The sequence below is a fragment of the Chaetomium strumarium genome, assembly GCF_033439665.1.
Source record: "Chaetomium strumarium strain CBS 333.67 chromosome Unknown B0T15scaffold_5, whole genome shotgun sequence".
NCBI lineage: Eukaryota > Fungi > Ascomycota > Sordariomycetes > Sordariales > Chaetomiaceae > Chaetomium > Chaetomium strumarium.
In genome coordinates, this window is record NW_026944433.1 from 3,177,302 (window position 1) to 3,202,017 (window position 24,716).

The 24,716-nt window shown below is 56.3% G+C and overlaps 7 protein-coding genes across 7 annotated transcripts; 4 read left to right on the top strand and 3 right to left on the bottom strand.

Moving 5' to 3' along the window:
• Nucleotides 1-1,548: 1,548 nt before the first annotated feature.
• B0T15DRAFT_486335 (heterokaryon incompatibility protein-domain-containing protein) lies at nt 1,549-3,737 on the top strand (the record flags this gene model as incomplete). The annotated part of the gene is made up of 3 exons (XM_062866349.1): nt 1,549-3,252; nt 3,301-3,611; nt 3,644-3,737. The coding sequence occupies 3 exons, from the start codon at nt 1,549-1,551 to the stop codon at nt 3,735-3,737; spliced, it is 2,109 nt and encodes a 702-aa protein (XP_062720631.1).
• Nucleotides 3,738-4,326: 589 nt separating this feature from the next.
• B0T15DRAFT_254402 (heterokaryon incompatibility protein-domain-containing protein) lies at nt 4,327-6,942 on the top strand. Its single transcript, XM_062863225.1, has 2 exons — nt 4,327-4,793; nt 4,875-6,942. Exons 1-2 carry the CDS (start codon nt 4,415-4,417, stop codon nt 6,893-6,895), a joined length of 2,400 nt encoding a protein of 799 aa, XP_062720632.1. The 5' UTR covers nt 4,327-4,414; the 3' UTR covers nt 6,896-6,942.
• A 419-nt stretch (nt 6,943-7,361) lies between these two features.
• B0T15DRAFT_365384 (uncharacterized protein) lies at nt 7,362-8,410 on the bottom strand (the record flags this gene model as incomplete). The annotated part of the gene is made up of 2 exons (XM_062864170.1): nt 7,362-7,880; nt 7,952-8,410. Coding segments are annotated over 2 exons (978 nt in total), but the record flags the coding sequence as incomplete, so codon positions are not given.
• Nucleotides 8,411-9,659: 1,249 nt separating this feature from the next.
• B0T15DRAFT_576198 (N2227-like protein-domain-containing protein) lies at nt 9,660-11,710 on the top strand. Its single transcript, XM_062871021.1, has 4 exons — nt 9,660-9,946; nt 10,018-10,287; nt 10,350-10,731; nt 10,805-11,710. Exons 1-4 carry the CDS (start codon nt 9,812-9,814, stop codon nt 11,422-11,424), a joined length of 1,407 nt encoding a protein of 468 aa, XP_062720634.1. The 5' UTR covers nt 9,660-9,811; the 3' UTR covers nt 11,425-11,710.
• Nucleotides 11,711-15,213: 3,503 nt separating this feature from the next.
• Nucleotides 15,214-17,728, bottom strand: B0T15DRAFT_254464 (uncharacterized protein). Its single transcript, XM_062863226.1, has 4 exons — nt 17,630-17,728; nt 17,369-17,531; nt 15,852-17,263; nt 15,214-15,787 (listed from the first exon to the last, which is right to left on the bottom strand). Exons 1-4 carry the CDS (start codon nt 17,631-17,633, stop codon nt 15,609-15,611), a joined length of 1,758 nt encoding a protein of 585 aa, XP_062720635.1. The 5' UTR covers nt 17,634-17,728; the 3' UTR covers nt 15,214-15,608.
• Nucleotides 17,729-18,317: 589 nt separating this feature from the next.
• On the bottom strand, nt 18,318-19,467 carry B0T15DRAFT_486338 (uncharacterized protein; the record flags this gene model as incomplete). The annotated part of the gene is made up of 3 exons (XM_062866350.1): nt 18,318-18,594; nt 18,650-19,395; nt 19,453-19,467. 3 exons carry the CDS (start codon nt 19,465-19,467, stop codon nt 18,318-18,320), a joined length of 1,038 nt encoding a protein of 345 aa, XP_062720636.1.
• Nucleotides 19,468-20,516: 1,049 nt separating this feature from the next.
• Nucleotides 20,517-24,703, top strand: B0T15DRAFT_512947 (uncharacterized protein; the record flags this gene model as incomplete). The annotated part of the gene is made up of 11 exons (XM_062868013.1): nt 20,517-21,466; nt 21,640-21,648; nt 21,760-21,839; nt 21,954-21,997; nt 22,051-22,284; nt 22,334-23,029; nt 23,094-23,144; nt 23,229-23,738; nt 23,798-24,026; nt 24,112-24,465; nt 24,576-24,703. The coding sequence occupies 11 exons, from the start codon at nt 20,517-20,519 to the stop codon at nt 24,701-24,703; spliced, it is 3,285 nt and encodes a 1,094-aa protein (XP_062720637.1).
• Nucleotides 24,704-24,716: the final 13 nt, after the last annotated feature.

Consider the following 24,716-nt stretch of genomic DNA (forward strand, 5'->3'; position numbering starts at 1 on the left):
GCATACAAAGCGTGATAATATTGTTCTGCTGGCAATAGAGCTCGAATTCGGTCGAGTAATAGCTATCGTGGCCGTCGAGGATCAACAGCCGGTACTTGCCCTTTACCCGGGGCGCTGTATAGTAGTCGAAGTGCTTGATCCAATCCAGGCCTACGGCATTAGTCGTCCAGCCGTTGTCGGTAGTTGCAATACGCCAGTCGGCTGGGAGGTTGCACTCGGTATACTAGTTAGCGAGGTAGTACTATGCGGCCAAGATAATAAACGGAGGGATGGCCTAGCCAAGAGCATTGACTCCCTGGATTACCGTTGCCTACTCGCGGTTGCCAGGCTGGGCCAGCTTTACCTTGCTACGGCCATCAGAGGTTGTAACCACCATGCCCGCGAAGATAATACCCATCATAAACCCAGTCTCGTCGAAGTTATAGATATCGTCATCTACAATACCGTACTTGGCCTTGGTGTTCCGTACAAGTGCAAACCACTCGCCAATGACCTCTGGATCCTCGCACTTGGCCCTCTAGTAGTCGTATCGACGCGACCAACGTATACGGAGGGCTGGCTGGCGTTTGACAAAGTTATGGGCCCAGAGCTTGCCGACAGGGGGCGCGTCGCATATACGTAGCAGTTGGTTGGCTATATCTTCTACACCACGGAGTCTTGGTGGAAAAGCTCGCTCGGATAACTCAATTATATACTGAATAAGAGCCTTCTCTTCTAGATCGGTGAGCTTCCGCGAGTTAGCTGGAAGATCGTGTCGTACAGCTCGGCCGGTACGTCGGTGGCCGAGGGTTGAAACTGGTACGTTATAGAGCTTGGCCGCGGCTCGGAGGCTCAGTTTCGTGTCATTTTGAAGAGCTTGAAGGGCCAAGATTACCCTAGCTTCCTTTGAAGCGGAAGACATTCTTGGTTATAGGAAAAACGCGCTGTTGGGGGTGGTTGAAGAAGGACGCGTCGTGCCAAGAACTTAGTGTCTCGCTCGCTTATATGTCTCGCTCGCTTATAAGATACGTTATTAAACATGCTCTTCTATAATTCTCTTTTTCATCATATTAGTTATAAGGTAGTCTTATATATAGGAATCTAATAGAAAGAACATCAGAAAATTTAGTAGAGTCATAAGAGAGACGATGGCGATGATAAGGTAGGATGGGGGGCAGAGGACATGCAGCTAGTTTTTTACTCATTGACATAGGTACTGTTTTTAACTGCTATTTGAGACCGCTCGGTTAGAGATCAATAACAACCTTTCTTGCTGGGCTATAGCGGGCGTGCATAGGGCGTGAACAGGCGTGAACAGAGTATGCACAGGATGCACTGGGTACGCGCTGTATGCGCAGCCTATCTAGCGCCGGTGCAAGTCACGTGGGACCCGTAAGGTGTAAGCCGTCGAGATTCGGAAAAGATAACAGCTGTCGCTGCAAGCGCTCAGCTGAACAGGAGCCGCGCGGAGGTGTCTTGGCGGTCAGACACTCGGACTCTCTACGGAATACTACAGTCCCCTCCTCAACCTTTGCCGGACACAGAGCCGTGTCGAGAGCATTCACCACAATGGACACGTCGCTTCAGAGCCCGCCCTACCTCCCCTTCTGTTACAGCAAGGCGAAGCTAGGCGAGGCAAACACCGAGTTCCGCCTGCTCGAACTCATGCCGTCAGCCAGCGAGGCGCAGGCCGCGCAGCTCAATTGCCGCATCCTGGTGAGCGGGATTGAACAACCAGCACACGAATACAAGGCGCTTTCGTATTCGTGGGGCAATGGCGCCACGCCATGCTCTATTGCTGTGCTCCCCGCGGAGGGCAGCGCCGGTGAGCCCAGGGCCCTGGCCATCACCGAGTCGCTGCACACGGCCCTGCTGCACCTCCGCGATGCTCGCACCTCGGTCTGGCTGTGGATCGACCAAGTCTGCATTAACCAGCAAGATGACGACGAAAAGGGAGAACAGGTGCGACTCATGGGTCCCATCTACACGAGAGCCGAGCAGGTACTTGTGTGGCTGGGCCCGGCCGAGCTGGTGCTGGTTTGGCAGAACCCCGAAGAGCATGGCTCGGACGCTTTGATGGAAGCGTGGCAGACGGTGGGCCAGGAGGCCCGGGACTTCGGCATGGAAAGCTACTACACCAAAGAAAGGTGGCCGCTTCTGAGCCGTATCATAAACAATAACGACCCTGACGACCCAAAGACTGCACAGTTCCACAACAAGCTGCTGAGGTCAGGGGCAGAGACACTCGCACCGCTCATTGCTCGCCAGACCCTCCGACACTGGTTTGCGCGGTCGTGGTTCCGACGAGCCTGGACAGTTCAGGAGTTTTGTCTCTGCGCCAACACCGTCTTCGTCTGTGGCACCAAGAGCGTCCAGGTCGAGCTTGTGATGCTGGCCATCCAGATTCTGCACTTCTCGGGCGCCCGTCTGATGGACACCGTTTATGCCCGCGCCCTGGTGCCAATAAGCCTGCTGGAAGATGTTGTCGAGGAGCCCACATCGCGTCTCTTCAGCTGTCGCCAGCGCCGCCGAAAGCTAGACCGCGGTGAGGAAGGTGCCACGGGGGACCAGCTCCACGCCCTCCTGCGCAAGCTCTACGTCGGCCGCGATACCCAAGCCAAATTCCCCCGTGACCGCGTCTTCTCGCTGCTCGGCCTGGCAGTCGACACCCGCTCACTCGATATCACCCCGGACTACACCAACGCAGGCGAAGCTTCCGCGGAAGCCCGCATGCTCACCCGCGCGGCCCGTGCCATGATCACTAACCCCTCCACCGGCCGCATCGACATCCTCTGCTACTCCCAGTTCCCCAAGGCCCCCGACCTGGCCAACGACCTCCCCTCCTGGGTCCCCGACTGGCGCGGCAACCTCCGCCCTTCCTTCTACACCATCCACGAAGCCGTCGAAACCCACCTCTTCAGCGCCTGCGGCCCGGAAACCAGCGTTCAACCCCTTCCCGCCACCACCACCACCACGACGGCCCACTCACTGCCACGCTCCGCCCTCGGCCTGGCGGGGTACCTAGTCGACAGCATCTCCACCATCGCCGCCGGCGCCGCCTGGGACGACCTGTCGTGGGACGCGGCGCGCTACCTGCGCTTCTTCGCCCAGGTCGATGCCGTCATCGACCACAGCCTCGCCCTCACTACTACTACCCGCTCTAACCGCCCCCAATTCTACCCCTCCGAGGCCCGGCGCCGCGAAGCCCGCTGGCGCCTGCCCATCGGCGATCTCTTCTGGACGAACGACGGCAGGCGCATGCGTCGCGCCGGTGTATCACCGGGTCCGGGCCCGGGGCTGGGAGATGGAGATGGTTTGGAGGAAGCGGAGGCGGCGCGTCAGTGGGCGCAGTGCGTGGCGAACGTGCGGTTTTTGGACGAGTGTGAGAAGATAGTTGATGTGGCGGAGCAGAAGAGGCGGATGGAGGAGTGGGATTGGCAAGGAAAAATGGCGCGCGGGGAGTTGGGCGAGGAGTATAGGGAGAGTATGAGCTACATGACGGGGAAGAAGCCGTTTTGCACGGCAGAGGGGTATCCCGGTATGGGGCCGGCGGGCGTGAGGGAGGGGGATGTGGTGGTTGTGTTTTGCGGCGGAAGGATCCCGTTTGTTTTGAGGCCTGTGGAGCAGGATGGGTTGGGAGGGGAGGGGGGGTGAGCGGGAGGAGGATGTTTCGGTTTGTAGGGGAGGCGTACTGCGACGGGGTCATGGATGGGGAGGTTGTGGGTGTGCGACGGCTGACCGAGTTCTACCTTGTCTGAGCTGCAAGCTGAAGGCATTCAGGTGCTGGGCTTGCTCGCTTGGTCAGCGCGAAGACTGGGTCTGGAGCGTGAAACTGGAAGGAAGGTGCAACCTGGTGAAGTACCTTATCTACCTACCTAGGTACCTATCACCTACCTAGCTTGTGATGATTCTGACAGGCACTTCCATCCGAGTTGCAGGGTCCTAGACTGCAACCGTATGTACAATCAGCCAAACCGCACAACAAATTCATGTCAATTGGACCTTCGCCACTCTCCTTATATGGATGCTTCCGTGGTTCTACGATGTAGTAGCCTAGTGTATTCCCTAAGGAAGAGATACGACAATACGGATACGCCTTGAGCGAGGTGGATGTTCACTCTCTTCGTTACGCCGACTTGTCCAAGAAACAGCGTCTGTCAGGAACTTCCCACTGCTGCTATGGCACAAAATAGGACAGTAATTCCTGGGCTTTCTCGCCCGCGACCTAGGCCTCCTAGCCTAGGTGCCGGTGCGGGGTGGGCTCAGGTCGTATTGTGCAGTACCTTATGCATGTCTGCGCCCCGCGTTCCAACCCAACGCCGCCAACGGGACCTAGCATCCGTGGATCTCTTCTCACCCAACACGTAGCAAAAGCGGCACTAGCACTGCCTTGCAACACAGAATCACGGTGTTTTCGTGCTCCTTCACCGTCAAAATGGACAAACCTCGGGATATACCAGCTTTATTATGGTGGTATCCCGCGTCCCCAGTCTGCGCACATGGAGTCTGGGGCGAAAAGCTCGAAAAGGTCCGATGTTCTCCGCTCCCCGCCTTTCGAGAATCTAGCGGCAAAGGCTGTGCAGCATGCATGATGATTCTGGAGGCCATCGACGAATTCTGCCCAGGCTGGACGTCGCACGCTATTGAGAATAAGAAGATCTACCTCTACTACGGCTTCGGGAGCCTTCGCACCGAACATTCCGAGATGGGCAGTGAGCCATTCGCTTTGTATCTGAGCGCCTCAGCGGGCGGACGTCAATCTTTGGAATCTTTGGACCACAACATGTCTTTTCAACTGGTTTACCAGACAGCAGGTTAGTCGCTGTTGTTCTACGTTGATATCCCAAGTTTGAAGGTGTTGACAAAGTTCCCTCCGTTACTTCGGACCTAATCAGACGAACACCTCTTCCGTCCCGGCTATTGCGGCAGGGCCTATGGTTATGATCATGACCTGCTGCGATCGAGTCTTCGAATCGTAGAAGATACGCGTTCGAATGTGGCATTCGACCGCATAGCTAGATGGCTCGCTCACTGCCTGGAGACGGACAAGTGCTGCGGAATTCCGGATTCCCAGTTCAAGCCTAAGAGGCTAATATACGTCGGACTACCCCCCGAGGATCAGAACAACCTCCGCCTTGTCGAGTCGAAGGACCCGGCAGTCTATGCTTGCCTAAGTTACTGTTGGGGCACCGACGTTGACGGTGTTCTAACGACCACCGAGGAGAATCTCTCGACCCACATGAAACACATTGACGAAACAGCGCTGCCAAAGTCGGTCGCGGACGCGGTGATCGTCTGCAGAAACATTGGAATCCCGCATCTCTGGGTAGATTCGCTCTGTATCGTACAGGACAGCTCCGAAGATTGGGCTCAGCAATCATCCGTCATGGGCGAGATATACGCCAGGTCCCTCCTGACTATCTACGCCAAAGCAGCAGACTCATGCAAGTCCGGTTTCCTGGGACCGCAGCGGTATGGCCGCCCAAGCTGGCAGCGGCCGTTGAAGACACAAGTTCCAGCAAGCCTGGGACGGGTGTCAAAAGATAGATGGCCAAAGAGCTGGGAGTTTCTTGAGCACGGCGAGAGCAGCAGACTGTTCATTCGGAAGGGCACGCCGAATTTCGATAGATCCAACTTTCCCCTCGACACCAGAGGCTGGGCCATGCAGGAAAGCCTCTTGCCCAGCCGAAAGCTCATCTTCACGGGCAACGAGATGGTCTGGGAATGCCTGGCCCGCACTACTTGCGAGTGCGGTCACCAATGTGGCGCCAAGGTCCTCAACGGGGCACCGTCAGATGGTATCAAATACGCCGTAGGTTTGAGCAGCCAGGATCGATGGGCAAACGGGCAAGAACATAAAGTGAGCCATTTAACCATCGTGAGAGACTGGCAGAACATGGTCAAAGAGTACTCTTTGCGACAGCTCACTAGAGCCGAGGACAAGCTCGCGGCCATATCCGGGCTTGCCACCATGACACGCGACGCCATCAGCGCGGTCACGGACGGAAAAAGGGACAGGTATTACGCCGGCTTGTGGGGTAGCCGTCTATCGCTTGATCTTACGTGGTGGATGCCGGATGGTGGCACCAGACCGGCCAGGTACAGAGCGCCAACGTGGTCGTGGGCATCAATTGATGGCCGCATGGCCGGCCCCTTGAACGGTCCGCCAAACGACTCTAGCTACATGACGCACATCGCCAGAAATGTCAAGATCTGTGACGTCTGGTGCCAGCCCGAGGATGAGCTGAACCCCACAGGACGACTCGCAGATGGGTTTGTGAGGTTGAGAGGACCTGTCGTCCGAGGCCCTTTCAGAATGAAGGGGCGGTCGCATAATCCTCCTCGGGATCGTGATAGGAACTGTCGCGTCTGGCTAGACTGCCGTGACGCTGGTAGTTCAGAGCTTGAGGAAGCAATACTGAGCCGGTGTTATAACAGGGAGGAGTTCGGGACTCGGTCCCTCATGATCTTGAGATCATGTACAGGTAGACTGGGTACCGCGCTTCTCCAAACCCTGACCAAGCTCATGCGGCCGCTCACAAAACTCGTCATCGGTCTCTGGAACAGATTTTTTGAAGACCGAGACGCCGAATACGCTTGCATTCAGCTAGTTACATGGAACCGCGACGGAGAGGGGAAGCGGTTCGCACGTTTCGCTAAGAATCCGAGGATAGGACACGCGATACCCCCGGTGTCGTGCTTCCTGGTCCTGCAGAGGCAACATGGGGAGGATGATGTCTACACAAGGGTCGGAATGGGCTTCTGCACCGCAGTCAAGAGATGTGGCGATGCATCCCGCAAGTCCGGAAGCGAGCCACCCGAGCGGAAGCCCCTGCTGTTCTCACACAGGGCACCAACCGAGTGGGAGTTCCCACTATTCCGGAACTGCGATCAAAGGTTGATCAAGATTGTTTGAGTTGTACCTCTGGATTCAGCCCAGTGTATCAATCTGGATTCCCGATTAGGCAGAGAGGCGAGGGAGGGTTTGGATAACTTCCGTTCTTGACCATCAGTTACAGACCACCTGACTGTCCTGCTGGGATTTCAGAGCAGGCGAGAACTGGGACAGGTAGTCGTCTTTCTCTTTCTCGTATCGCCTCCATGCCTTCCTCAGCGCCCTAGGCTCGATCTCCGAGGTCCGGATGTGGCAGAGGGGATCTTCCAGCAGTCCCTCGGAAGACATCTCTTCCGGGCTCACTGCAGCGGAAAACCAAATGCTCAGCCATCATGACAACGTTACACACTCAAAAGAAGCAGAGAGAATGCCCAACTCACGCTCAAAATACCCCTGGTACAACCGGTTCTTGCGGTAGCCCCGCTCGATGTACGTCGCCGTGTCCTCCCGAACTCGCTCTTTCTCGTCCTCGAGTTTCTCTTCCCCTGGCGGCCATCTGGCCACGGCAGTCGGTGGCGTCGAAGACGACGTTCCGCTGCGCGAGGAAGCTCCCGTCGTGGAGCGCGAGCATATCGGCGACGAACGGCTCGGGACAGCCGTACGTTTCGTCGCGCGGCATCGTCCTGGGCGCCCCGCCGTTCTCCAGGATGGCGACGCAGCAGGGCAGCGGCCGGTTTGTCAGCGTCCCCGTGCCGTCGGGATTGAAGCGAAACGACCCGATCCGAGGCTGCGGGACGCGCGCCAAGGGAAGCATCACGCGGGCCAAGCCCCGGAACAGCGTGCGCCGCTTGGTCGAGTCGCCCCGGTGCGCCCTCCATGTGTTGGAAGGCATCCGCCCCGTATCCGGGCCGACGTACTCGAGCAGCATATAGGCGGCCGGAAGACGCCGGCTAGCGGGGTGTTCGGCGTAGCGTGACAAGGTCTGCCGCCCGAAGAGGCCGCTGAGGTGGCGTCGGATTGCGCGCCACCAGCGAACATAGAACGGCATGCGTCGCTCATGTGTGAACTATCAGAAGATGAAGTCAGGTCAGCGCGGAACACGAGGTCGGGCGGCGCGATGCCCAGGCGACGACCTACGTGGAGATGGTCCGAGAAGGCGAAGCCGTACAGTTGCAGTATGCAGACGTCGGGGCACCAATCCTGCATCCACGCGTACGTGCCTACCTCGCAGCTCAGCTTCTCGTCCACTGTGCCTGGATACCTGGCTTCGGCGAGCTTGTGTGGCATGGGGCAACGGAAGATCAGCCTCCTGGGAACGCCATGCGCGTCTCGCGACCGCGTCTCGACCGGCACACAGACGTTGAAGCCGCCTCGGATCCATTGGTCGCATGGCGCAACGGTGCAAGAATCACAATTGTCTAGCGATAGATGGTGCCTGACAAGAGCCTCGATTGTTCCCTTGCTGTCCCAGAGCACCCGGCAGAGTTCCTCCGTAGCTGCCAAGTGCGCTGCCTGGCTGATGATGTCCGCGTTCTTCCTGAGGGCTGACGAATAGGTGATGGGGCCCTGGTGGTCTAGCCGAATGGTGACTGGCATGGGGGCCTGGATCAGGCGCGCGTGATTACGATGAAGGCGGGAGTTATTCGACGCGTGATGTTGGGCGCACCGCGAAAGCAAGATCGATGTTGACGGGGGATGCAGCAGCCTGCATGGGTAGCCGGTTTTCGAGCGGCCAACGTTACCGAATGACTGCGCAGTACGGATATAGATACAGAATACAGGGGAATCGGTCGGTGCATACACATTACGGAGAGGTTTGGGGGTTTCAATGAATAAGGCCGTCCGCTGATGCAGGTTAACCACTACTAAATCTCACATTCTGACCTCTTTCATTGCGTTCTCTGTTTTCCCAGCATGCGGTTAGAAATGCATACTAAACTAAGCTGGGAAATGAAATTTCCATTGTTTCCATTTCGGCCAAATGTTACGCAGACTCTTTCCATGAAAGTTCCGGGGCCTTTGTTTCGGCCTGCACCCGTACGGGCACATTGATTTCATGTGATTACGTCGGTGCTAGCCTTTTGTTCGCTACGGACCCACATTACTGAAAACACACACCTATACTTCGTACAGATTGGCCCAAGCCTCTAGCGGCTATCATCCAGCTTTCCAGGTTGCCCTCATCCTCGGCCATAAAGGAGACACTACTAGAGGTATCTACGCCCCAGCCGGAGGCGAGAGACCCAAGACTAATGTCCGCCGGTCATCACTGCTCTATGCAAACTTTTTCCCGGATAGGACACTGGGTTCCCTGTCCGAATGTATCTCGTGAGCACACCCATCGGCATCATTCTTATGAAGTGCAGCAACTACGCGGAGTGTTGAACTACTAGTACTGAAGACCTTTGTGGTCTTATGATGTTCAGTATGGCTTTCAAGCCCTTCCGCATATAAGCCAGTTCCCTAGCTTGGCTGGGCACATCAGTTCTTTGCCTTCTCCACCTTCTTCATCACTACTACACTGTTTTCCCTGCCTCTAATCTCTGCATACTGCAACACGGAAGCAGAGTACCTAGTGAAACCGCCCGCTGCCCCTGCGAAGCCGTTCCTCGACCGACGGTAGAGGGATAACTTGGGCACCTGCTCCAGCTTGCCGTCAAGATTGAAGAGCACGCGATATTCCCTCTGATGATCTTCTTCAATGCACCTTCTTAACATATCCTCCCTCTGAATCCTTTACTCCTGGCTATCCTATCGTGTGACATGTTGACTCTATGAAGAGCCCTCATACAGCTTGCCTGATGCTGACGCCTGGGATCTCAGGCATGAAATTACAGCCAGGCAACTCAGGGCCCTTGGCGTGGGGTGTTGTCCATCAAGGTTCTCACATGGGATGCCACGCGACTTCAACATGTGCTCCGTACGCAAATTTTGCTTGCGCCAAAGGAAACAGTCAATAATATCAGAACTTCCAGCCGCAATTCATCCTGTCTAACTATGCGGCCAATAACCTGGACCGTGGCCGCTATTTGCTGGCTCTGCGGCTCGATTGTACTATGCGGTGAAGATCCGTCAGGAACAGGAGGGGACGGGGCCTCAGCAGAAGGGTTAGTGGGTGTTGAGGCCTTGGACGTAAGGATCCCGGATGTCCATGCGTGCAATTATGGTGGCAATGGTCACTGTCGAGATCTAACTTTGAGCAGCCGCAATACCTCGTGTACCAGATCCGTCAGATGGAGGTTCTCGCTGAGGATGCATCTTTGTTAGCCAAGCCTGACACTGAGCGGCATCTGAAAGAGAAGGAAATGCTGCGGCAGAGACTGGACAAGAAACAAGGTGTTTGGAACGAGCATCACCCGCGCCACCGGCTGCTTGAGGCCCTTCGCGGATTCTCTGCGTATGCTGAGACTCAACAAACGGAGCTCAACCGGCTGAAGGGACTGTACCGTCATGTCTCCAAGCAACAGAAGAAGGTGCGCGCACACAGCACAATTTCTGCGGCCTCTTGCGTTACGCTTCGTTGACATGAATCAAGGTTCTTGAGCGAGACGTCAAGTACAGCCAGAAGTTCACAACAATATTCCACCTCCTGGAGCAAAACCAGCAGCTCTGTAGCGAGGTCGTACGCAACGGCCTAGACTTCTACGAGATTGAGCAGCAAGAGTTGGACGAGCACATCCGATCGATGAAAGCCGCCGGGCGCGCACCTGAGAGAGTGAGCGTGTCGCAGGCTTTGAAGCACTTTATCCGAGACTGGGCCGCATCCGGGGCCAACGAACGAGACGCGGCATTTCCTTGCATCTTGGGGGCGTTGAAAAAGCTGTTCCCGACTTCCAATGCTGCAGATCAAGAAGTCAAGGTCCTCCTCCCCGGAGCCGGCGTGGGACGGCTGGGGCACGAAGTGGCCCAACTACCAGGTAAGCCCAAGATACATGCGTCACAACAGCGTCACTTCTCGGCTGCTAACCAGACATTGTCACCTCTTACTAGGTCTCCAAGTAACAAACAACGAATGGTCCGCCTACCAGAACCTCGCCTACCGTTTCCTCACTGCGCATCCACACAACCTACCCAACAGCTCCTCAATCCACCCTTTCATCGACTCCTGGTCGCACCACCGCACCACCGCCGACATGTTCCGCCCGATCTCCTTCCCCGACGTCCCGCTCAATCCCCAGTCCGTGCTGCTCGTCGAGGGGGATTTCACCACGGCGTTCCGCGAGGACGAGTATACCGGCTCGTACGATGTGGTCGTCACACACTTCTTCATCGACACGGCGCGCAACCTGATGAGCTACCTAGACACCATCACGCGAGTAGTGAAGCCGGGAGGGTACTGGATCAATTTTGGACCGCTGCTCTACGGCTCGGCACCCTTCGTGCAGCTGACGCTGGAGGAGATCGTGATTGTGGCTGAGGGGATGGGATTCGAGTTCCTCGACCTTGAAGCAACAATGCCGCTAGGCGGGGATGGTGAATGCCGGCTCGAAGAGGTGACCTTGCCGGGGAAGAGGGTGTACGGGGTGGAGGCGGTGTATGGGTTTGATGAGAGGGCGTTGACCAGGAATGCTTATCAGGCGCAGTTCTGGGTGGCCAAGAAGAGAGGTTGAGGATGGACGCCTGTCAGACCGGCGGTTGACAGGGGCTTGCAGTTGTGGACCGGTCATGTCACCAACTGAACGTTCTCGAACTTCGTCCGAGTTGCGGAAAGGACAGTGCTGGGCATGGATCTCTTGACAGCTCGCGCCATCTAGTGTGGCAGCCAGACTCACAAGGTCACTGCATCTGTTGGTTGCCCTTCCTCCTAGGCGCCGGCACCGCAGGCAAAGTAGTCTTGGGTAGTAAGGTAGTGAAGATTGACAAGTCACGCGTGTGGGAGACAATCTGGTTTCAACGAATTCCTTTTCTCGCTGCATTCAACTTTGCTATCCGTTTTGTCCTCTTCTCTCCCATCTCCGTCGCCTGACCTCTTGCCATTTCCCGACCCTTTTCCAGATCGAAATTCGCCATCTCTAAACCTGCCCTTGCCATCCAAGTGCCATAACTTGAAGGGACCTAGCCGCCCAACGTCCTAGTATAGCCAGGGAGTAGAGATAGAAGACAAATGACGAAGTAAATATGAGAATAGACAGGTCGTGTCCCATCCCTTCCCACACGACAAAAGAGTAGATAGCAAAGGTGCTGATAGATCGTAAGTGTGAACACTGCCCGGCTACCTAGCAGGGACCCGCCCAACCGCCCAACACCCCAGTGTAGTAGCCAGGGAGTATTGATGGATCAGTAGATGTCGAAGTATATGAAGGAATAGATAGGTCGTGACCCACCGTCCCTTCCCACACGACAAGGAGTAGATAGCAGAGAATAAATCGTAAGTGGCGACGTAGATGGTAAGTACTGCCTGGCTAGCAGGGGACCCGCCCATCCGCCCAACGCCCTGGTATAGCCAGTCAGTATAGATTAGGTAGGTAGTATATAGCGGTGAATAGCGGTAAATGGCGGCGAATGGCGGCGGATGGCGGTGATGGTGGTGATGGCGGCGAATGGCAATAATGGCGGTAATGGTGGTGGTGGCGGTATATGGCGATGGACACAATGGCGCCCCCAAGAAGGCCTCAATGCACTATGACACCCCCAGGAAACCCTCAGTGGCATCATCGAGAGCGGCCGGCTCGTAGGTCAGACAATACTCTAGCCAACAGTTGCACTATGGCACCCTCAGACAAAACCCTCAATGGCATCATCGAAAGCGCACGGCTCGGAAGCCGGGGACAGCTTCTAGCCAGAAGCCTTTTGGCGCACATGGGGGACTCCCTTGCGCCTCCAGGTCATCTCAGATACCGCGCCAACGAAGGATCAAACGGTGCTGAGGAGATGCTTGCCGCAAATCGGTGCCCCGGCGTACCGTAGGGCACCACGCAAGACGGGAATGCAGATAAAAAAGCGAACATGTTGCGCAGCGGTCGGCGATATTGTGTAGGTGGATTGTCGTTGAGAAAGATGGAATCCATAGTGCTGAGACGTTTGAAGGCGATGTAAAGGTTGGTGGTTGCTGAAGGCTGAGGTGGCGAAGGTGAGCTCTGTGCTGTGAGAACTTAGTTGACTGGAAGAAAAGGAATGGGCAGAGAAGAGGACGGGTGTTGGGCTTTCTATAGGTTTGCGTGTCGGTGCTGATTAGGGCACGTGCTCACTTGGCTTCCATGGTCACGCAGGCAGTCAAAGCCAATCAATCATCGCCTCCCCAATCCATCCATGTCGAGGAGCATGTCTCGTGCCCTGTAGTCTTGCAGGCTACCCTCACCACCCGGCTTTCGACTGGTGGCATACCTGGTAGGTATCATGTGCCAAAACGCATGACTCCCGACCGTCCCCCTGGTTGGTGGAATGCTGGAAACAGCACTTCTCTGGTACGGCATCAATGACGTAGCGAGTCGACGAGAGCGACGTTTCATAATAATACAGTGCTTGCAGAAGATGCATGACAGACCTCGCAATTCGCTTGTTTGGAAATGCCATATCATGGAGCCGCTTATTGCCCAAGCTTGATCGATTTCAGCACCTCCTTTCTCCGGTTTGCTGTAGGTGTCTGGGCCTCGATAGGTTGATGACGTTTGTTTAGAGTTGTGCGACAGGGATGAAGTGGGGCATCTGGGGTAGCCTGCATGCGGACAACTGGCGGGTCGGTGGGGTAGCGTCAAAGGCTACAGCTGCACGGTGCGAAAAGTACTGTGCACTGAGGGGACGAGTGCCCTATGTCCCCACCCAGCGCTGCCGGAAGTCGGGGTGGTGGGACAACAGCATGTTCCACCATCATTCATGGCGGCCTCGCCCACCCAAAACTCGAATTATCGTGGCTTGGCTGGAAGACTCGTGCACCTGTGCGGCATACCACCTATAAACCAAGCTGCGCAATTACGCAATTTATTGTTGTAGGGCACAGGCACTGCAGGCAAAACACCATGAATATTGACCATGGAAAAGTGGTGATGTTGGGCACGAAGGGTCCAACGTGTCCAGAAAATGTGGGTGGCACGGAGGGTTACGGTGGGCCTGGCTGACTAAGCCTGGCGGACACCCGCAACAGTCATCACTATGCGCAACGAGACGCAGAGAGAGGAGACACGCAACTAAAACCGGCCCTTCAATCTTCGCAAGACCTCCCGGCTTGTGCCCGGCTGCGCGTGTCTCTACACAGATGCCAAACATACGCTAAGTAAGTAAGCTAGGCCCGAGTAGACTCACGGGACTGGCGCCAATATTCCCATTGCGTACATGCCGTAGAAACCCAAGGTACCCTTGGGCACCCAATTGCATCCTCCATTGCAACCAGAAAACTGACCTCTTCCTTCTTCAGATACCGGAGGTAAAATTGATTCTCTGTCGTAAACGAGAGTTGTTGCTCAAAGAAGTGGACACCGGTACCCACCTGAAGACGGCATGTATCCTCACCTGGCGACGTCTTGAACCCCCAACGCCTCGCCGTTAGCTGCCCGCCAAGATGCCCGGGCCGGATTGGCAAATGCATGCAGCCCAAAAGACGAGTGTTGAAGCAAATAAAAAAGCTCCACGGAGGAGAAGACAAACACATTCAAGCCCAGGAGTAGGTTAGATGCATTCTATGCCCCGCGATTCCTCAGACTACTCACTCTCAGGCCAAGCCATTTCTTCTTCCCGCCTCCTCCGCTGCTACTTACAGGGTTGGCAAGCGGCACACCTCCACTACCAGCACCCTCTCCACTCGTGCCGCCCCACGACTTCCTCGAGCGCTTGGCTGACGATACGCAGCCGGGTTCCGTACTCACGAGCACGCCCCCTCCTGCCGCCATGGGAGCAGGGGAAGCCTCCAGCGTCACACCACCGTCGTCATCATTCGCCGTGCCGACGCCACCCTCGTTTCTACTGGCCCTATTTCTCGAGATGGGGGGCGGTGTTGCACCACTCGACCTCTCATCATCTGCCAAAGAGTTGCGCCGCACCCAGGAGGGGATCCCTATGGGTGGTGGTTTGAAGGCCATTTGCGCGGGTGGCGCGCTAGCGGGAGGAGCGGGCGGTTGGGGCGTCTCGGCCGACCCGGTGGAGCGTCGGAAGAAGCTGTTCAGGCCGCGTGACCGTGGGCGTGAGCTCTGACTTGCAGTGGGCGGGTAGTGCCGTTGTCTAGGTAGAGCTTGCGATGCCGGATCTTGCTCCCCAGGTATCTCATAGTTGGCGGGCGGTGGGCGGTGGGCTTCCTTGGGCGGGACAGTCATGGCCCGGTCTTGTTTCAGGCCGAGCTCTGTAAGGTGGCGTGAGAAGTGTCGCAGGTTCGTGCTGTTGCTGCGTACTCGTTTACTGAGAGCGGGAGCTCTCACATGGGATAAGGGGGGTGAGGAAGGCTGAATCGGAGACTGCGATACATCCCTGATACCAGATGTGACATCTGTAGTAATCCCGGTCTTGGCAAGGAGACTAGACCGTCTGTTGGGAGTGGGAGGTGGTGGCATGTGAGGTCTGGTGCCGAGAGTGGGAGTAGACCGATCAGTGCCCATTAGAGGCGGTGGCGGCACCGATGCATCGATAGCACCCATCGTATCTGCAATCGGCGTCGCGGAGGCATTCCTCCCGCCAGCGCCCATGTAACCTTGTCCTCCGAGAACACCGAACATTGCGTGAGATACCCAGCCGGATGTCGAGGTGGGGAACGAGAAGAGATCAGGAGAGACACGGCCATTGTTCATGCTCCCGCGTGCTTGCGATACGGAACTCATAGGATCCAAGACGTCTAGGCTTTCCGGCTTGAGACTCTCTCGAAGCCAGGTGTCTACGCTTGAGGCAGTCGAGCCCGTGCGAATGTGGTGCCTGCGTCCTGAACTACCACCGCCGCAATCGTACCCATCATACGCAGGTGGAGCCTTGGTCCCATGAGCCGACCGCGGCTGTTGCGATCCCTGCGGTGCCACCGGCAAGGTGCTTCGTCCGCCGCGGCCATTGTGAGCCTGCCTACGGTCGTTGAGCATTGTGGTGGAAACTGCTTGAGCTACTTGAGACGGTGGTCTGCGCTCACCATAGCTCTCGGTCCTCGAAGGGGCTGTTTCATGTAGGAGACAGAGAGGTTTATTGTCCGGGCTTTCTTGCTTCGACGGCGTGTCAATGTGAGGCGGCGTGGTGCTGGAAAAAGTATCGGGGGTCGGGGGTAGTGTATGGGGGCTGCTGAAATGACCGTGGGTAAGAACTCTCTCCAACGCTTCCCGCTTCTCCGTTTTGGTCTTTGGCTGCCCTTGTGATGTAGCAGGGCATGCAGATAACGGCCGTTCCTTGTCTCTTTGCCCGCTTACCGGTCTCAACGAATTCTCCGGGGACGCAGGTACAAATCCCAGCTTCTCCATTTGCTGCGGAGGTGAGGCGGCCGTATCCAGAACGTCGCCGATGTTGTGGAATTGCCCACTAGCGGCCCTAGAGCTGGGTGGGCGGTGTTGGCTCGGAGTCGCAGTTCCAATCCTTGTCGGAGACTCGGGACTCAGCACTGGGTTCCTCGACGACCCATCACACGGACAAGGACTGCTCGGAGGTGGTGACGACAATCCGACAGGCTTCCCTCGGCCGTAAACGCTGCAGAAAGAACTCTCGCTGAGATCGCTTAGCGCAGGGCTAGCAAGTCTGGGGTCCATCCGTACGGTATCAGGTGTGTCTCCAAGCATCCTCGGGAGGCTGAGAACGCTATCTCCGGCGCCAAGGTATGCACTTTTCAGGTTCTCAAACTTCTCGCTCCTCTCAGATACAAAGCTAGGCATGCGAGTCGGTGTCTTGACGTCGCCAAAGGGCACAGTACCGGATGTGGGCGTTCTATTCGGGGCTGGCGTTACACTGGACGAGTCAATTCGCGGGAACACTGCCCCATCAGCCTCGACTTGGCGGACCATCTTTCTCTCAAGTAGGAGCTGCTCGACACGCTTCTCTAACGCTAGAATCATGCCAATTGCATCTTCGACTGCCTTGTCCCTTTTTTCGAGCTCTTTCATTAGCGCATCGTTCAGTTGGGCCCGCTCCTTAGCCTCGCGTTCTAGTCTCTCCACCCGCCCCTCGAGAGCGGCTTGACGTTCTCTCCGATGATAAAGTTCGAGCTTGAGGTCGAAGTTTTGCTTGTGCAATGTAGACAGCGTTTGCTCCATCTCTTTGGCGCCCAGGCCCTTCTTCGGCTTCACAGGCTCGGACTCTCCACTTGATCGGGGCCGCTGGTTGTCGGTGGAGGAAGGGCTCCGTGAGCTCGTCGAAGGGGCCAGCATCTCTGTGCTCGATTGCGCTGACGCGCGATCGTTCTCGGCCCGCCGTAGTCGCTCAAGCCTTTCTTGAAGGAGGGGAGACAATGGGTAGCTCGGGGATCCGGCGCGTTCAGCTTGTTGTGCTCGATGTGTCCTGGCCAGGGCGCTGCTGGTCCTAGACGACGGACCATAGGCACCATAGCCGTCCATCTTGTCTCTGTACAGCGCAGTGAGCTGGAAGAAAGAAAAGGGGGGAAATGGACAGACTCATGCGGCCCAGCAAGATAGATTGGAATGCTGCATGCGAAAAGGAACCTGTCACCTCAGAAACAGTAGAGGCACTCCAGTTCGCTGCAAACGCAAGGGGAACCCCGGCAGCTGCAGGCATCCGCTGCAGTGGTTCGCGCTGGTTGTGGGGAAGAGCTGGAATTGGCGTGGGAGCCAAAGTGCTCGCAGGAATTGTCTGGGGTCTACTGAAGCCTCCACTGAGTCCGCGTCCAATCAGGTTAGCTGCAGTGAGCAACAGAAGGTTGGCGTGCTCACGAATGGGTTGAGCTTGTGCGATGGAATGCAATGCACCTACTCATCTCATTCTTGCCCAACTTGACTCACATGTCATTTTGAGACGTGCCAGATTTGTTCCTCTCCCAGGACCTCGACGTGGTTAGATTGAGGAATGCGCCCGCGCCGCGTTATGACCTCCGCAACATTTTTTTCCCTCGCACCCCAGGCTTTCAGCCTCCCACTAGCCGCTTCACTTCCATTCCCGTGGCCTGCATGTGTCTTCCAATCAGCAGGCTCATCACGTACCAACAAGCACCGTGGCAACCTGGCCCGGGTGACGGTCCCAGATGCAACACCCCATTCAAAGGGTTGAGGCCCGAGACACTGAGATCGTTGGGCCTGCAACAGAAAGGGGTCCAGAGCCCTCATTCGTCCATTTTTCACCTCCAAGCCCAGCTGTTCGCCGACCGCGCGGACATGATCTGGGTGCCCGCACAACCTGATCTCTCGTCTTTTGGTCATCAGACGCTCCTGTTCGTTCGGTCTGTGATCCAGTTCTGTGGTTTGGCCTAACTAACGGTTGGAAGTCACACATTCCGTGCTCCCTGCGCCATGCAGACAGTGACCCCACCCCCACCCATTGTCGATCCGGAGGCGGTCAAGACTTGGCCAGTTGGCGCTGTGATCAACGCAAGCAGCAGGTGACAAAACGGAAAGCTGGGCTGAAGGGTCACTCAATTCTTCAACGTCTGCTAACGGCTAGGGTCTCAATGGAACACGATGTCGTCAAACGGACAGCCCTTCTCGGCTGACTCGCCCCGGGTCTTCTCCCGGATGATGTCTCTCGTCAGTTCCATTAAGCTCTCGGCCAGTTCCTCGCTTTGCGACTGTTCACTGCCCTCCTCGGGGATGGCCGGAGGACAGATGTACTGGCCCGAGTCATTGGTCACGGTCGCCGCATAGACGGTCGGAACGGAGCCCTCGAACTGGTCCTTTTTGAACGGCTCAACGCCGTGGGACATGGCGTAGCCCCCGACAGGGAAGCTGCATCGAGTATCAGCAGGCACAATATCCGCAGATCGGAGAGCTGAGTACTCACGCCTCAAAGATGTCTTTCCTACTCTGCTTGGTGCTCACAAATCCCGGATGTGTCGCGTTCATCAACACGTTCGGATGCCCGCTTTTGGTCACCGTTCGAGCAAAGTACCGCGCATACAGCAGGACTGCGAGCTTGCTCCGCGCGTACTGCCCATTCGGTCCCATGTCGGTGTTGATCTCATCCAGGCTCGCAAACTTAGTGTCGCTGGGCGCTTTGTTGTGCATATTGCTGGACTGGTTGCTGATGCGAACGGTGTTGCCCTGCTCTGCCGTACGCTTCATCAGCGGCAGCAGATGACTCGTCAGGACCACATGCCCCATGTGGTTGACGGCCATGTGCCGGTCTACGCCAAGGGACGTCAGCTCCGCGGTCATGATCCCTCTGCCGGCGTTGTTGACGAGGATGTCAAGCCGGTCGTTGTCTCGCTTGATCTTGTCGGCAACCTCTTTGACCCGGGACCAGTCAGCAAGGTCGCACCCCATCCACAGTGTGCGGTCAGCCGCGGATTGGCCTAATTCCTTGGCCAAAACGGCTTTTGCGCCATCGGCTATCTCCCGCGATACGGAGATGATATACAGCTTGGAGAGGTTATGCTTCAGGAGTGTGTAGGCCACCGCAAAGCCGATCCCTTCGCTGCCTCCCGTCACGACAGCAACCTTCCCCGACAGGTCCGGGCAGTCGTCCAGCTTGAACTGATGTGAGCCCAGCTGGGACGCGGCCCCGCCGAAGTTTTCGGCAATTGTGTTCTGAAGGCACGATTAACACCATGCTCGCGCTTGTCGCATCCCAAGGGAAGAACGTACTTTGATCTTCTGCATGTCTGGGATAACGACGTATCGTATATTCGATGCTGAGAAGTCTCTTCTCGACGCAGCGGCGCGCCAGCAAGCAGACACGGTACTGTGTGGGAGTAACTTATATTGCGAACCAGGAACCACAACGAGAGACACAAGGGGCGCAAATGACTGCCGAACCATTTAAGTACGCTAATAATTGTTTCTCGGCCTTCTTCCAGATCATTTCATGTTTTGATTGAGATTGATCTTGTTCTATTTTGACTGCGCGGCTTGGTGAAATACTGCTGTTGGGGCAACGATGACGTCGAGAGATCGGTGAGTCCCACCCAAGCATGTCATACCTCAGCATCGGCCGATGACACAAGATCATTAACCCCCACACAGCACTCAAAGGGCCCAGTGCAAAGCCACCTGAGAATTCAAGGGTCGGTGACCGGCATTGCCAATACCCCAACAATCCATTCCAGGTCCCGGCGAACAAAACTAAACAGACGGGGAGCATGAGGCTCTGCATCCAGTACTCATGCCTGGACCACGACCGCGGAGATGGAAGCCCGGGGAACCACTATTGACCCAAGCCGCATGTGGTGTAACACACGTACAGCAGGCCACTCCAATCCGCGAGTTCGTCAATATGCAAGTGATCGAGAGCGGCAGGAGATCGAACCCGAGCCTCGTGCTCATTCCAGCCTCCCGACGAAATTGGTAAATTGAAGCCCTTTCCGGGTCGGGTGGCTGCTATGGCCGGTGGGTGGCATTGGTCAATCGATCACCGAGCCGCCCGGGGGCGGAAGACGATGCATCAGCTATGCATAGCTGACATGGGCTCCGGACAGCAAGCATTTCTTCTATTGGACGGGGGCCGTTCGATATGCTGCAATGTCTTGCCGGTAGGTTACACATTCGAGCGAACCATGACTTCTGAGCGGGGGCTGATCCAGATCGGCAGCCTTGCGATATGTCCTAGGAAGCTGTAGTCCCTTATAGGTTATAAGTCGTTGTTATTGCCGGGGCCCGGGGAAGCAGCTGTTGGTGTTCAGCCAAAGCAATTGGGAACTCAACTCTCGAACATGGCTTCCCTTTCTCGACAGGAGTCGCAGCCTCCACAGCCTAGATTACGGTCGTTCACACGCCAGTCCTCGTGGGCAAACCAAGTCAACCCTTCGGCGTATGATCCGGAGCACACCCCGTCTACCTGTCACTCGGCCCTCCCGCACCGACCTGAAGCGATTCGAGACCATGTCAATCATTATTTTGCCTGCATCGATATCGCAGAGCGCGTCCGGTATCTCGATCGTAACCATGTGGTTTGGAAATATGAGTATGACTTTGAACTCAAGGCCGTCAAATCCCTCCCACAGTTCGCCACCAACCCCGAAGAAGGAAAGAAGGAAGCGAAGCGCAGGGTGAAAGAGAAGAGGCGAAGCACTGCTGCTGCCATTGAGGCCCAGTACAGACGGACCGAGATTTTAAGGGAGGCTCTGGGGAAAACTCCGAACCCACCAGTGCAGGCGTCTACTGGGCAGGGGCATCTTGTTCGTCACGTTGGGGAAAGCGCCCGTCAGTGGAGGGCGTCGGAGAGATACAAAGAGGGCATTGAGGTAGTGAGGAGGTGGAAGGAAGATCGACAGGCACTAACGCGGAGACTTGATGCCCTAGAGGAGAACTCAGACGTGTCGACCACGGACGACGAGACAGCTTGCCATCCCCCCAATGGCAATCAGCAATCGGTTGAACCGGAACGACTGCGAGTAAGGGAGTGTGTGCGGAAGCATACTCGGAAGGAACTTCCTGCTGTCGGAAAGAAGGCAGATTACAATCTCGAATGTGATGTCAATACTTACCTGATACAATACACACGCATGCACACAGCCATGCCTGGCCCGCAGAGACCACGGGATACGACAAACACCGCCCTCAGCAGGACGTCGACCTCAGACAGCCTGGGCGGTGGCGGCCTGGAGCCAATTGACGCAAAATGCTTCAAAGGCCTCAAAGGACACTTTCCGGATCAGCGAATGTCAATTGAGTGTCTATTGGATTCTGACGCTAAGGTTCTCTCCAAGGAACAATGCGACAAACAAGACCCGACTAGCATTCGATACTTTCACATCCCATCCAACAACATGGAGGCAAGTGCCACGCCCACTGGGCTGGAATGCTGACACGAGCTAACTCAAAATTTGGTTGTAGTGGATTGAGGTGAGCCGAGAGGTCTGTTGCTGATCTCCTTCCTAATCTTACAATGTATGAACAGAAGGCAATTGCCGCATATTATGACTAGGAACCTCCGGATCTTTGCAATCACCGCAGAGACCCTCCCGTGTCGACTTGTGCCCGGATGCTTCTACGGCCGCAGTTTTGGCGCGGCCAGCAGCATGGCTCTCGGAAGGGTATGGTCCATGCAAGATACATGCGTCCTCTCTGTGAGCGAGTGTCCTCTGGTAAGCACTGTTCCCGGGATGCTTGCATTCATGAACATAACGTACCCCTAACCAGCGCTCCAGCGACGGATGAGATCGAGGACAACCCCAAGAACATTGTGCTTTTCGTGAGCCAGTCCCCAATCGCTCCGCAGGCACACCAAACTGATGAAGCACACAGATGCCATACCTCCACTGGGAGACGGACAGGATGCGGAACACCGCTGCAAAGGTTATCGACCTCGAGTCCGAAAAGCAATGGAAGAAAGATGCAGGCAAGAAACGCGGAGAGAAGGCAAGAGCACAAGCGACTCAGGCGTGGTCTCGCCTTGGGCGCAACGCGGATTTCGCACAGCGAAGACCAGCAAAACGAGGGATTACCAAGGCACTGGAGACCCAAGCACTCAGCAAAGCAGTTGGATAACTTCAGCGATGTCGTGGTTGATGTTTTGGAAGCCTCACAGGAAGGGCATTGGAATATCAAGATCGGCGCCAACGATCGGCCCAAGGTTGAAAGCCCTCTGGGACAGTATCTTATCGACGCTGCGAGGCTCCACGAGGCTATGTCCACGTACCGGGACCAGCAAATGTTTGAGAAGTACCTGTACAACGATCCTCCGCTTCATCCGCGGCGAACTCTTGATCAGTCATACTACTGGACGCTGAAAACGACGAAATGCCGTGACCGGGACCAAGTCGTCCACCGGGGGACCAACGCGAATCCGGAGGACCTCCATCGGCTGCAGAAAAAGGCCCAAGCTGAACAAACCAAGCGCCTGGGAAAGCTCGTGAAGCAACAGCAGCTACCACTTACGAAGGGCACGACTAGTAGCAGCAGTGCGGAGCCACAATGGCAATGGACAAATCATTCTAAGCATACGGACGACAACGGCTGCGAACACTGCAGGAGCAATATCCGGAAGACATCGCAAGTCATCATGGTGGACCAGCTCTGGATGTGGGTTCTGGACGAGCGAACCATCATCACCTCGTTCCCTAGGCGTTACGGCTACAACAAACACGACCTGTCCGGCGTCCACAAATCCATTCGGGCGCGGCTTGGATCTGCCCGCAAGAACCAGATCCGATCTGTTTACGACCTGGCGCTCATCATTCTTGACGAGTGCTCTAACACCTTTTTTGATCGTATCAAGACCAGCGTGAGTGCCAAATGAAATTCCAGGAAAGAACCGGCAAGAGGTTCGCTTTACTGACACCATGCAGGACAGCCAGCCGCAGGTGATTGACATCTTTTCTGAGGCGATTGGCAATGTGGTGAGTATTTAGTACTCATATTCTCAGAACCCCTGAAGCAACAACTGTCGCTCCTGGCGCAAATCCTAACCCAATGGTGCACAGACGCACAAACACACCATCCTGTTCCAGCGCGTTTGGCACTGGGCCTCAAATGTCTCGAAGGTGTTCAATTCCAAAACCGCGCGGGCCGAGGGGCTTAACCTGCACCAGCCTTTCATTGACATCCAGCCAGAGGCCAAGCTCCAGCAGGAGATCAAGGACATCGTTGACGAGCTTGACATGATGCTGCACGTCTACAAGAAGCAGCGCGAAGTCATGCGGCGGTTTTGCAAGCACGTCGAGCATATTCTAGACCCAGAGGGCCGGTGGAAGGAGGGTACTAGTGCCATGTATGAAACGCGCAAAGAACAGAATGCGAACGTCTCGTCCGAGCAGAGCCAGCCCATCGCTCTCGACGATGCCGAACGGCAGCGGAGGAAGGAGGAAGCGGCTGAAAGATGCAAACAGCTGTACTGGTTCCGCATGCAGTCTCGCGAGCTGCTATCCGAAGTGGACGACCGGATCGATGAGCTGGAGGGGCTGAAGCAAGCAGCCCAGAGCACCGCGCAGAGCGTGAGTTCACATCTCCTTCACGAAAGCAATACGCAACTTGCTGAATGAACCGCTACCAGGTCAACGACCTGCTCTCACTCAAGCAACAGCAGGCCAGCGTGCTGCAGACATTCGAAGCGGTCCGGCAGGCCGAGGAAACCATCCGCCAGGGGCGAGCCATCGTAGTCTTCACCGTCATCACCATCATCTTCATGCCGCTGTCCTTCGTGTCCAGCCTGTTCGGCATGAACAACGTCGAGTTCGGCGCCGAGACCACCCTCACCCTGCGCGACCAGTTCCGCCTGATGTGTAAGTGCGCGCAATTTAACCAACCAGCGGCCCGCTAGCTGACCAAAAATTACCAACCCATTGTACTAACATGTAAATACCACAGTTCCAATCTCCTTCTCGGTGATCCTCCTCTCCTTCACCCTCGCCTTCTCCCCGCTGCTCCGCGCCGTCATCTACTCGACCACGGCGTACACGGTCAACTGGCTGCTCGTCAAGAGCCAGCTCTACCGCGCCTGGCTCACGGTGGCGGACGGCGTGGGAGCGCAGAGCCTGCCGCAACTCATTGACGAGAAGGTGGGCGAGCTGAAGGGCAGAGTGCAGCAGGCTCGGCGGGAGGCGCAGAGGCGCAGGAAGGATAGGAGGGCGGAAATCGAGAAGGGGGAGGAGGGAAGAAGGGGCATAGGAATGCAGGAGCTGAGGAAGCAGGAGAGTGCGGTTGGAGGTGGCTGCGGTAATGGTAGGAGTATGAATGTTGTGCGTGATACGGAAGGGAATGGTGAGATGCACCGTCGGAGGACGACAAGGGGGTCGGTGGAGGGGGTTGGGGCTAGCAATCAGACTGGACAGGCAGTGGCGTCGACAACGGCCCAGTCGCGGTCACGGATCTCCATGTCTGGGATGCGGCGCTCCTTTATCTCGGTGTTCCGCTCTTCTCAGACTCTGGCGGGGAGTGGCAACTCGGGGGAAGGTGTTGAACTTGGTAATGCG